General features: G+C 41.7%; 1 protein-coding gene across 1 annotated transcript in view; it reads right to left on the bottom strand.

Annotated features, from left to right (window-relative positions):
* Positions 1-2,640: 2,640 nt before the first annotated feature.
* mphosph8 (M-phase phosphoprotein 8) overlaps positions 2,641-12,663 on the bottom strand; it is a 32,924-nt gene continuing 22,901 nt past the window's right edge. The window contains exons 8-14 of the mRNA XM_071538577.1: positions 10,271-10,411; positions 9,662-9,748; positions 8,407-8,561; positions 7,958-8,109; positions 6,817-6,941; positions 5,124-5,207; positions 2,641-2,957 (exon numbers count right to left, since the gene is read on the bottom strand). Of these exons, the coding sequence (XP_071394678.1) occupies positions 2,916-2,957; positions 5,124-5,207; positions 6,817-6,941; positions 7,958-8,109; positions 8,407-8,561; positions 9,662-9,748; positions 10,271-10,411 (786 nt within the window). The 3' untranslated portion in view covers positions 2,641-2,915. The remainder of the gene's footprint in view (positions 2,958-5,123; positions 5,208-6,816; positions 6,942-7,957; positions 8,110-8,406; positions 8,562-9,661; positions 9,749-10,270; positions 10,412-12,663) is intronic.

A 12,663-nucleotide genomic window follows, 5' to 3' on the forward strand; every position in this document is an offset into this window, starting at 1 on the left:
TCCATCATACTGATCAGTTCTGCCAGAATCGGATCAGCTGCTTCACTATAGAGCAGGGGTTCTCAACGTGGGGTCCGGGGATCACCAGGGGTCCTTGAGGGGGTCCCCAGCAAATCGATGAATCGTTAAACTTCATTTACAAGAACACAACTAGAGAATGTAGAAGAATGACTGTTTTGATCATAGTTTCTCTGTTATCTCTCTACCTACAATACAGATCGTCATGGGATTCTGGACAAAATCATATCTAACAATAAAAATATTCTCAGATTTGGGTCCGAGAGACAAAATCTCAATGGTGGACTGTCCAAATGGGGGTCCGTGGCTCTAATGTGGACTAAATTAGGGGTCCTTGATATGAAAAAGGTTGAGAATCACTGCTATAGAGCTACTTGCGTCTTGCTTGCCAAGTTGTGGCTCGTCAGTCCAGTCCAAACAGGTCAATGGACGCTCAAAAAATCAACCATGAAAGCACCCGAAGCATGACTTTTTCAAGATGTTGACTGCTCAATCTGTAATGAGACAGGTTGGTAAAAAGATGAAGTGAAAGAGTGAAAGTCTTGCCTTTCTCGTAGTTTTGTTTCTGCCTTGGCCGTTGCTTCAGCACTTCCTTGTTTACTCTCCGTCTCACCGCTCAATAGGGTACAATGAGATTTCTTGTGTGCCTCCGCTGTATAAAGTAGTGCAAAATAAACAGTGAAAATTAAATACATACACATCTCATAGTGTAAACATCAATACGGACAGCAAGACATGCCGTGGTTGTTTTTGTGGTTGATTTCTGGAGCGTCCATTGGCCTGTTAGGATTGAAGAAGCTCTATAGTGAAACAGCTGGTGCGATTTTGGATTTAGGACAAACAAGGAACCAGGTTGAAAGTAGCTGGTGTTAAGGTTTAAAGAAAGGGGAGCGCTGAACTTTAGGGAAAAAAAAGGAAAAACGTATACCACACAGGATATAATTGGGATGTGCATTCTCTTCTAATTTATGGATGAACTGAGCATTGAACTTTAAAACAGCTATCTTTGAGGTACTGATTATCATCATGGACGTGCTGCTGTTTACCCCAAGGATATTAGTCAGGTATTTACCCAACACACACACACACACACACACACACACACACACACATAAAACTCCCACGTCTGCATCCCATTACAAAAAACAGGGAGACAACGATATTTTCCTGCAAACAACACTGAATGCGGGAATCTGTTGTTTTTGCCTGTTGGGTTCGCAGGAGTCTTGTTCTTTGCGTTAAGTATTGTTGCATGTTGTAATTTACAAAGAATCAAGACAGGTAGAAAACGTCAGTTAAATGACAAAATTGATTGGTGAGATCTAAGCAACTTCACCCACTCCTACGGTGGCACAAAAAAAAATAAAATAAAATAAAGCAACAAAACATTAGCAGTCATCAACCCACCGATGACACTCTATAACTGTATATATATATATGCATATGTACAGACCAGAAAATATAATCAGCAACTCTGTGAAGGAAGGCAAAAGGAACATTTCTTCTTCATTCATTAAAAGATTGGTGACGCTTTACGTAGCAGTGACCTCACTCCAGTGTGTTCACCTCTGGAAAAGTATTTGAAAAGTACACAAAAATACTGTGCAAGGACTGAATGAAAATCTCTCCGTTACAGAATGTATTTTCAAGGAGTGCAAACGATTACATCTGTACACTTTTGTAGTGATATTGTCATGTGATTTGTTCATTAGGTGTCTTACACTGTATTAATGTGTGCATGTGTGTCTCAACAAGCTGCTAACCGTAATTCATCTCATCAGTCTGTATTTCAGTGGAGAGTTTTAGTGTCCCATGATGCTCTAAATGCTGCTTCAGAGGCTTTTTCCACCCTGATGAGAAGAAAACTCTGATACACAGATGAATACACTGAAATAAGGCCACTGTACAGTAACATTTTACCAAAACAACATGAGTGGGCTAAGCATTTGCTTGGTCCAAGAAAAAACAATAAAAATACAAACAGTGATGGAAAAACCCCTCCTCACATTCTTTCAAACGCATCCAGACTGCAAACAGCACATCGTAGATCTACACACACGTACACACGAGCTAGGTTTACAAACACATGAACACACACACACACACACACGTATATATATGTCATATCATATCATGTCACGTCCACGCTCACAGAAGCTGGAGGAAGGTGGAGGAAGGCACGAGCCAGGAGGGCTTCAGGAGTCACTGCAGCGGGAGAAGAGGGAGCGACCCGCCTCCTTCCAGCCAGAATCTTGTGTTCAGCGATGGGATCGGCAACGAATGGACGGGGCCGTCAAGTATTACAGAGTTTCCTTGGATTTGTGCTGCGTATCCAGCCTGACCTGGAGCCTGGAGGCTGGAGGCTGGAGGCTGGAGGCTGGAGCCTGGAGCCTGGAGCCTGGAGCCTGGAGCATGGAGGCTGGAGGCTGGAGGCTGGAGGCTGGAGCCTGGAGCCTGGAGCCTGGAGCCTGGAGCATGGAGCATGGAGCATGGAGCATAGAGCATAGAGCATGGAGCATGGAGGCCGGAGCCCGGAGCCCGGAGCCCGGAGGCCGGAGCCTGGAGCATGGAGGCTGGAGCCTGGAGCCTGGAGCCTGGAGCCTGGAGCCTGGAGGCTGGAGCCTGGAGCCTGGAGGCTGGAGCCTGGAGCCGCGGTCTGGACAGGATCCACATGTCAACAATGAGCTGCAAGTTCTTGAGGCGGTGAGAAACGGTGTTTCAGACGGCTTGTAGTTTCACTTCACGGTGAGGAGGGTCCGATGAATTCTCCCTCCTTTAGATGACAACGAGCCTGGCGAAGAATCTGAGCTGTTCCTCGGTGTGTGTGTCTGGCGTGTGTGTGTGTGTGTGTCTCGCTGTGTTCCTGCTGGCCAGGATTGGTGTGACCTGTGATGTCATCACTGCAGCTGGACTCTGTACGCGCAGATGAGAAGCTTCACCTGAGGAAAGATAAAAAAAAAAATCCGTCAGCAGTGTTTAAGTGATAATCCACAACATTTTCATGTAAATAAATGTCTGTTCTGCTCCTCTCTCTCTGCCTGCCCGGTACACAACAGTGATTCAGCCTATATCCAGTTCATAAAGCTTCTCCATTGTCTGTTCTAAACAGCCGGTGTCTGGTAGCTCTTTCCTGGGAAAAATCCTCTGCCACACAGGAAGTGATATGTTTTACATTTCCAGTTTGTTTGTAATCAACAGAAGAAGAAGAACTGGGTAGTTAGCATGAGCAGCGATAGCCACCATGGCTGAACAGACAAAGAAAAGAGAAACTCAAATGGTATCAACAGAAAGTCCAAGCTCCGCCCACACTGTTTGATTGACAGGTGATCTGTGGGAAGTGAGGTACAGAGACACCACAGTGAGGCTGAGGGACAAAGAAACTGGAATTCATTTCAATGTAATAAAAGCAGAACAAGACATGTTGAATACATCTCGCTCTTCAAAGAGTGCAGTTGTTTGTCTGATGTATTCTGAGTATATTAGTCTTCTTTAAAGTCAAACAAGGCAGAGAGCCGCTGCCTTAACAGCTTCTAATGAGGAGACTCCTCTACAGAGGCTGTCTTGGTACAGCGTGGCTCAAAGTACATTTTAGGATCCACTCAAAACGTCTGTCCTCAGCTCTAATTTCTTTTCAGGCCTTACTTCTTTTTCTAGCACTTCTCTCTCAATGCAGAGTCACAGGAATGCTGTCAGGGCGCTGTGGCTCTGACCTTTGACCTCCTTGTTACTGGTTGCTTGGAGAATTTTAGGCTTTTAAACTACTTTCTTCTAACCACTATTCTTCTGAGGTTGTGATCTTTCCTCTCTTGCTCAGATGCAAAGCTCAGCTGTGAGCGTCGCTCATAACGGAGACCAAGAGCTCAAGTGGCAAAAGGAGCGTTACATCATTCTTGTTGCTATGCAACACAAACTTTGACAACCTGCAAGCTATCTAATTAGAGTTAGCTAGCCAACCCCAAGTAAAACAGGGGATAACATTGTTGAAAATAAAATGAGCAAGAGAAAGTTAGCGATGTGCTTTCTGCTGAAGCAGAGGACGAGGAGTCCACTCTGAAACAGGATACAATATACAGTACTGTGCAAAAGTCTTAGGCATATGTCAAAGAAATCCATAAAGCGAAGATGCTTTCAAAACTAATGAAATGAAAAGTTTCTGAATATCAAAAATTTACAATAAACAGCAGTCTACTGACACACTAATGCAGAAAACAAATTAACATCGAAGACTTCTAAGAAATTTATATAAAAAATCTAAGGTCCCTAAGACTTTTGCACAGTACTGTACAATACAATACAATACAATACAATACAATACAATACAATATACTTTATTGTCCCAGTGGGGAAATTTGTCTTGGACTCAAATGCTGCACACATATAACTGCCTCCATAGTAGTAATAGTAAAAAAACAACAATGTATAACAAAGCAACCCATACTGTAGCAAATCACAACCACAAATTACACATTGCGCATATTGCACATATTACACAAATTGCACATATTTCACAACGAGTGATAAGAACACCATGAAACTATCGCACAACCCCTGCAGCCTCAAGCAACATTATTCAAAATTTTAATTGAGGTAGGCACAAATGAGTTTTTAAAACGGATGAAGGTTCATGACTTCCTGCCGGGGAACAGAGCGGCGACAGTTTGATCATCTCGTCCCGAGAGCTGTGCCGAGTTTCAAGGGCTGTTTCCACATCGACAGCAGAGCGGTCCAACCAGCTGGGTCAGCACATACTGAAGTTCAGACATGTTCAACTATGTTCAACCACCAAACGCCCCCCATTCTAAACCTGAGCTGTATGGTTTCTAGGGAGACGCGCCTGCCGCAACCAAACCGGTGATGTGTTCAAAAAGTGTGTTAAAAGAAGGGTCCAATGTGATCACAAAACACTGATACTAGTGTCAGCTAAATGTCTACAGTGTCAAAAAAATGTAAAGTTCTGTCTGTTGCACTGATTGAGAACGGAATGTCTTACTTCCTCAGCTTTATTCTCAAATTGGCTGCAGAGGTTTGTGTGTCTTGTTTGCAATTGTGTGTGTGTGTGTGTGTGTGTGTGTGTGTGTGTGTGTGTGTGTGTGCCTGTGTGTCACCTTGGCTGTCGGTGCCTCTGCCAGACGGATGAAGAGTCTGTTGATGCCTGGAACTGGGCTGAAGGAGTAGATGAAATGACTATCCTGAAAGTTCAAAGACATGAAAGAAGAGGACAGAAAGAATGAGGAAAAACAACAGCACAGACTATAGACTCTCCATATGAAAGATTAATGTGTTGGTGCTTTGCACGAACGATAAACACTGAAAACTAGAGAGAGGCAAAAAAAGAAATACAAACTCTGCGAGTGAGACAAAGACACCCTGAGGGGCTTATTAAAGCATCTCACCCCGAAAGAGAGGAAGAGAAAAGACTAAAAAACACAGACGGCAGTGACTCAGCAGAGAACCAAAACTCAGAAATAACAAGTAACAGAATTAAAATACATTAGAATAACCTGGATGCAGATGATGATAATGATATAATAGGGGAAGAGGGAGTGTGTGTGTGTGTGTGTGTGTGTGTGTGTGTGTGTGTATTCAAAGAGACACCAGGATAAAGAAAATCTTGAAGCAGTTTAGACATCTTCATTAAAAAACACTTTTTATGCATTTTGGAGAAAGATATGACCACAATCATTAATATTTAAAAAACAAAGATAATTACCTTCTCGAAAATGTCAATATTTTGTAAGATAGTTAATGATTCATTAATAATTAATGAATAATAATGAATAATTTACTTTCAGCTTTCCCTTTGTCATTGGACCTGTCTTGTTTTTACCTTTAATCGGGGGAAAGTTGACCGAGAACCATGGAATAATCTGCCAGATATCTCATCTGAATCTTTTTTTTTTAAAGTAAAATGAAAGCTCACCTAATCATGCAATATCTTCTTTAAATAATCTACATACGTTTATTTATTTTATTGTTTATTTTTGCAGGGCCAGCGCACAATTAAAAGTAATTCCACCAGAGTTAGCTGGCAGCTAATTTACATCTGTTTTCCCCTGTTTCCTGTTGCTATCATTATTAGTCATACTATTAACTTTTTATATAGCCTTGTATTGAACTATATTGTGTTTTAGATATTGTGTTTAAATTTATCATGATGGTTTAAATGTTGTCTCTTCTTAGCGGAGGTTCCTCTCACAGGCCCATCTGGGTTTCTTCAACCTCTCCTGCACAATTCTTGCTTTACTGTGTATTTACACTGTTGATTTTAATATGTGCCGATAATAAAACAAATGATACACATTCCCACCAGTATAACCACAGTCTTCTTCTGTGGGACGTCCTGCCTGAGCAACTTAGAAAGTCGCTTCTTGAAATGTACTTTTATGAAACTTGCTTTTATGCAATTGTTTTTTGATCATTCCCACTTTTAATCTTGTGTTTTGTATGTTTTCTTTTATCCGATTTTATTTTACATATCTGTTCTTTTAATGATTTGTTTGCGCGTCTTATTTTTATCTCCTCATTCTGTATTTTGCTATTCATGTTTCTTTATTTCTTATTCTAAAGCACTTAGTAAACTCTGCTTTTAGATTAGTGCTTTATAAATAAAGTGTATTAGTAGTAGAGCTTACTAAGTGCTTTACAAGAAGGCTGCAGCTCTACTTCCCCTGGACAGACTTTCCGGGCCGATCCAGGGATTCAAACTGAGCAGCTTCCAGACCGGTGGGATATTTTTCAAACGGCGGCTACTTCGTTTTGAAAGCCTTCATGTTTGGTGTTGTTGTGAAAGAAACCAACCAGGAAGATGGGGAGCTGGAACTTGTCGTTGAGCACCACAGCGTGAACGCTGCAGGGGCCACAGAGCCGGGCTGTGATCTCACTCAGGAAGTTAGCGTGGAAGATGAAGAGGAGGATGCCCGAGCCTGGAGGAGGGGGGGGGGGGGGGGGGGGGAGTGAGAGAGGGAGAGAGAGAGAGAGAGAGAGATGGGGGGTGGGGGGGGGTGGGGGGGGTAAGGAGGTAACAAGGGGTAAAACTTTGTTATTTTTATGGAAGTTCATTAGAGAATTCGCTGTGTGCAAATAACGTCTAAATACACAGTAACTGGGCAAGAACCAGAGAGCAGCTGAGTCAGCTTGTTGTGGTGTGGCTGTAGATCCATTCAGTAACGTTCTCAGTAAAATTGAATAGTGTGATAAGGTGGATTTGTTTCCAAATGTAGGTTACTGTGACACAGTAAACTGTCTTGTCTTTAGCCCTAGCCCTAGTCTAGCTAGTTGTAGCTTGAGAAGAGTCAGCTCAGTTAACCTGAACAAACTGTTAGCTAGCTAACTAGCCAGCAACACACTGATGTTAATGTGAACATGCTAACGCTAGCTGCTACTAGTTACGTTAGCTAGTGTGCTAATCAGATGTGTTAACAACAAGACAGTGATGTTAGCTAGCTAACAAGCTGACATTATCTAAACACTAAATCAATCAGATGGATCAGTGATGAAATGATCAGTTCCCAGTCAAAAACAGACAGAAATTAACCGTCTGTTCAATTCTGTTGAGTTGAAACACAATCAGCTGTTCTCAGCCACTGACACCAAAGAGCTGAGGAGAGTCTGTGTGTGTGTGTGTGTGTGTGTGTGTGTGTGTGTGTGTGTGTATATGACTCAAGTCACTTTCAGGGACACACACCAGACTTAAGACCAGTTGATTGGGGACGGCTTGTGCAATTGGGGACAAAAGCTGTGTCCCCAATTGGTAAAAAGCTGATTTTTGGGTCAGTGGCTAAGGTTAGGGTTAGGTTAAGGTTAGGTTATGGTTATGGTTAGGGTTAGGCAAGTAGTGGTTATGGTTATGGTTAGGCTAAGTCTCCAGGAAATTAATGAATGTAAATACCCCAACAGTGACATAAGTAAGACTGTGTGTGTGTGTGTGTGTGGGTGTTACCCTCTGGCTGTATCTGGGACTTGTAGGTGAACTCCATGGAGAAGTCGGGCCCCTCACAGAGCCGGTGGCAGGCCAGAGGGAAGACGGGCTCCAGCAGGACCAGGCGGGACTCGAAGTACGCCCGGATGGTGTCCTCCGCCACGCTGGACAGCCTGACAGAGAGAGAGAGAGAGCAACCGTTTGAATGAGTGTGTGAGCAAGAAATCTGAAAAAAAAGACAGCATGGATAGATAGAGACAAGACCACACACCTAAAAATAGACATATTGAGAGGAGTTTTGTTTTGAGTTTTGTCAAAATCCAAGATGTCGCATGTGACTCTCGGACAAACGAACCACTGGACGGAGACCGATCCACATCATGGAGGACAAAAAAGGAGGGAATAGATCAGGGAGGAAAATCTTTCTCTTTACTGTCACCCCTCCAGCATGCCGCCCTCCCAGCACTCACGTGTTGGTGTGGTCCTTGATGAGGTCGTACACCGTCGGGTTGCTGCTGACCTTGGCGAAGTACTCGGCCGTGTTCTTGTGTTTGGACAGGATGTTGCAGTCGGCGCCGTACTCCAGCAGGAGGCGCACCACGTCAGCGTTCCCCCTCTTACAGGCCTGCACACCATGGAAAAGTCTCAGAACGGTAACATCACTCCTCTCTAGGCTTGGGCCGATATTCGATACAGAATATTGTGATTTTTGGAAAATATTGGGATATTCTGTATCGGATATCAGAATTATTAAACCCTTTACAGTGTTTTATTTTCTGTCTTGAGGTCCATTCAAAGCTGTGTGTGTGGTGTCATGTACCAAAAACACTCTCAATCCATTTTTCCACGTTCATTTTCCAGCATCTCTCTGAACCTTACCAAGAACAGGCTGTTTCTGTCGCTGTGTCTTTAAGGCTCATTAATATTAACGACCCCTCTGTTCCGATTGGCTAACCGTTTCCAGAGTGAAACGTGAGACGCCGCGGCCCGGCGGCTACAGGTAGGGAAAACTCTCCGGTAATAACCAATGACAACCGCTCAACCGCTTTGGAAAAAAACAGTTTGTTAGTCTATTATTTCTTACAAAAATGATAATGAGCGAACCTTTGTGACGCCACAAAGTTACGGAAGTCCAAACGGCTCGTTTAGAGGCTCGCTTTTCTAATATGGATTGTGTGGATTTAGTTGCCGACCGTGCGTTTTGATACTTTCACCATGTTTAGATAGACCATCCAACTCCTTTATAATCACAGATGCAAGGAGAATCCTGTTTTACATGACATGGGATCTTGAAAGAAATACATGATTACTTTATTTCTAAAATGGGATATATACATTTTGGAGCATTGTTGCAAAAGAGCATGTGTGATCAAGCCAACTTCCCCTGGATAAATTAAAGTTTAAGAAATGGTTTAAGGGATTTTTTGGATTCTTCCTTGGGGCATTGAATGAAGGACTTACACCAACCACAACACTATTATTTCAGGGTATTTTTTTTTTTAACTTTTATTGATTTGTGTACTGCCCTTCTCAATGCTTATTATTTCTTTTTTAACGCCCTGATCCTTAACATTCCTATCTACTGTTTGTTTATAATGTTGGTGATTTGGGGAAAGCTCACTGGCTGTAAATCACGCTGGATTAGAGCGGCAGCTAAATGCCTAAAATGTAAAGGTACTTCTCCCATCGCTTCACGTCTCTCTTCACGTTTATTTAAATCCGTACCTTCATCAGCGCCGTCTCCCCGCTGAGCGTCTGAGCGTTGACGTAGGATCCCGCCTCCAGCAGGATCGCCACGGTTGTCAAGAAATTCTGACAGAGGATGAAAATAAAAAACATAGGTGGTGAGCGTTTGCATTTGAGTCTATCTGTCTATGGAGGTGCTTTGCCAACCTCATGGTAAAGCTGCACTGTTGTGGCTAAGATGATAAAGCTGATTATTTTGCTAGATACTATAATTACGAAAATGATCTTACAGCACTTTAGACATCTTGTATCAAAATTTTGCCTGTTTTCATCTACAGTGGGCAAATGAAATTAGATGTCCAGTGATTTTAACTTGTTTCCAGACCTATGAAAATTACTTCATGATATTTTCAGTCAAATTATCTCACCGCACTGGCAGATAATCTTGCTGGTTTCAATTAATGCTGCTTGATTCATGCCAATATGACCTCTTTGAAGAAATCACCATAAAACAATGAAGAAAATCTTGAAAGAAGAAACGTTCTCCCAAGACAGCTTCACTTTTAACAAGTAAATGTCCTGAAACAAGTTACATTCTCCTGTAAAAAAGTACAAAAGAAAGTAAGTAAAATAAATGTGATAAGTTACCTTCTCAGCGGCGTGCATCAGGGCCGTGGTGCCGTTCTTTTGCCGTCCGTTCACCCTCACTCCCTTCTTTATCAGCAGCCTGAGGATGTCGTCCTGCCCCCCCGCTGCTGCCAGCATGCTCAGGGACATCCCACTGGAGTCCTGAGGGCACACACACACACACACACACACACACACACACACACACACACACACAAACAGAGCGACAGTGTTACAGCTACAGCAGGGGACAAATGAACAGCTTTTCACTGGGCTGCTGTGGATTGGCGATTCGCCTGTGAGTCCTTATGAAATGAACTCCCATTACCTTTACTTCCTGGAAAACAGTGTATCTTTAATGGTGACCTCATGCTGAACCAGGAGGCGTAAATAAAAATTCAAACCAAATAAATACACACAGGGGTCACAGACCGACACAGGCTGATAATGTATAATACTGTATATACTGTTCATTTGTTATTTTCATGTGAAAAAGTTGCATATTGTAGCTTTAAGAGTATCTGTTGGGTTGCTTTACTGTATTTAACTGCAACGGTGATGCCCTGTCCGCACTATAACACTGTATTAAAAAGTTCTGATTTCCATTTTCACAGAGTGATGACTCACTGCTGCAGATTAATTTGGAGAAAGGCATCAGACTATTACTGGTTATCTGCAGACAAAAATTTTGGCCCGGCACAATTTATATGGCTTCAGCTAAACTAATGAAGCAATTTAAATTGAATTGGAAAGTGAATGTATTTTTGCTTAAACCATTTTGAGACAGAGTTTGATGTATTTAACAATAATAACATTAACCATTATTTGTATAGCACCTTTCATACACAACATGCAGCTCAAAGTGCTTTACATCAATAGAAGGCAGATAAAATTCATATAAAAGAACAAGCAAAATGCATTGCATTAAAAGAAACAAATCAAGTGAAATAGAAAGAAAAGAACACAACAAATACTCCCACTTTTAGATGCACATTGTGAGTGAATCTTTTCCCCTGTCCTTCCTGATTCTACTCTTGATCAGATATTTACGTCAGATCTCACTGCCCAAGGCAGACGAGAATCATAGATTCTCCTCTTGGTCAAAAATGTATTTATTATTATATTTATTATTATTATTATTTATGTGGGAGTATGTGAGTGTCTGTGAGGCAGCGAGGAGAGATGGAGGAAAATGGAGTATGCTGAGATTACAATTTGTCATACAGATATTTAGTGTTGTTTACAGTTTTTATTGCTTGACTAAAAACAACCTGACAAAAAACAGATTTACGCTGCCATCTGCAGGATTATTACTGATAGCATGGTTACCAGTGCAGTGTATGAAGCTTGTATACAGTATATTACAAAAAAGGTCTAAGGAACAGTCCTTGCACATTAATTTTTTGTAAATATATTGTATTTGTTAGTAGAAGTAATGCATTATTTTAGCATTTTGTTGGCAACCAATCTATTAAGTGCAAAGGATTTAACAGTGGCCTTGAGTGCAGAAGTGGCTGCTTTCTGATCGCAGATTGAACCCACACCAATAAGATATTTAAGTCCCCTAATGTGTCTGCCAGATGACACACACTGATATAGTTGATACATACCAACACCTGACCTCTTTTACCCTCAGCAGGCATTACATTACGTTATACTGTATATATGTGCTGGCATGCTAAAGCCTGGTAAATTAAACTGGTAACCATGACCTTATATCATTCAACAAGTATTGGTGTGTAACAAGTGCTACATGGGGGAAATTATAAATGTAACCTGCGCTGTCATTTCCAGCCACGTTAACCCGGAATTACATTTTTAAGTTTTAAGCACAGCAGGAAAGTACCAACTGTGTAAGTCTGTCCTAAAAAACACAGTGTGACTAACAGCATGCAAACCAAAGGCTCATGATAAATGGAAATGATAATAATGCAGGTTAAAAACCAAGTGTACCCGACTTCTTCCATCTGTAGGAGTGAATAAAACTCACGTATGAAACAACTCATTGTCTTCTGAATCTTCCTCCATCTCCTCCTCCTCAAAAGCTCCACTGTCAAGTCAAGGGTTGTATAAGAAGACCAGGGCAGACAGTTTGTTGACGTGTGGTTTGATTGGACCATAATATGTGGAAAAAGTGCCACGATTGGCCAAAATTTCAAGTGCTCTGTTGATTTTACCCTTTCATGGGGAGAAAAAATATGGTTATTTTGCAAAATTGCAAGTTCTCACAAATTGGTGGAATTTGAATGAATTAGACCATTTACATTCACATTACCATTCAAAAGTTTGGACACCTGATTGAATGTACTATGTTTTCCATTATCTTATAGCCATTTTGATCTAAAGACTTATGCTTAAATGCTTGAAATTTGTTTCTTAGACAAATATAAATAGTGAAGATGATCCTATGTATG

Source organism: Centroberyx affinis, unplaced genomic scaffold (assembly GCF_046629955.1).
Source record: "Centroberyx affinis isolate AG114_WGS23_722 - 3 ecotype Tasmania unplaced genomic scaffold, CSIRO-AGI_Caff_v1 ptg003299l_1, whole genome shotgun sequence".
Taxonomy (NCBI): Eukaryota; Metazoa; Chordata; class Actinopteri; order Beryciformes; family Berycidae; genus Centroberyx; species Centroberyx affinis.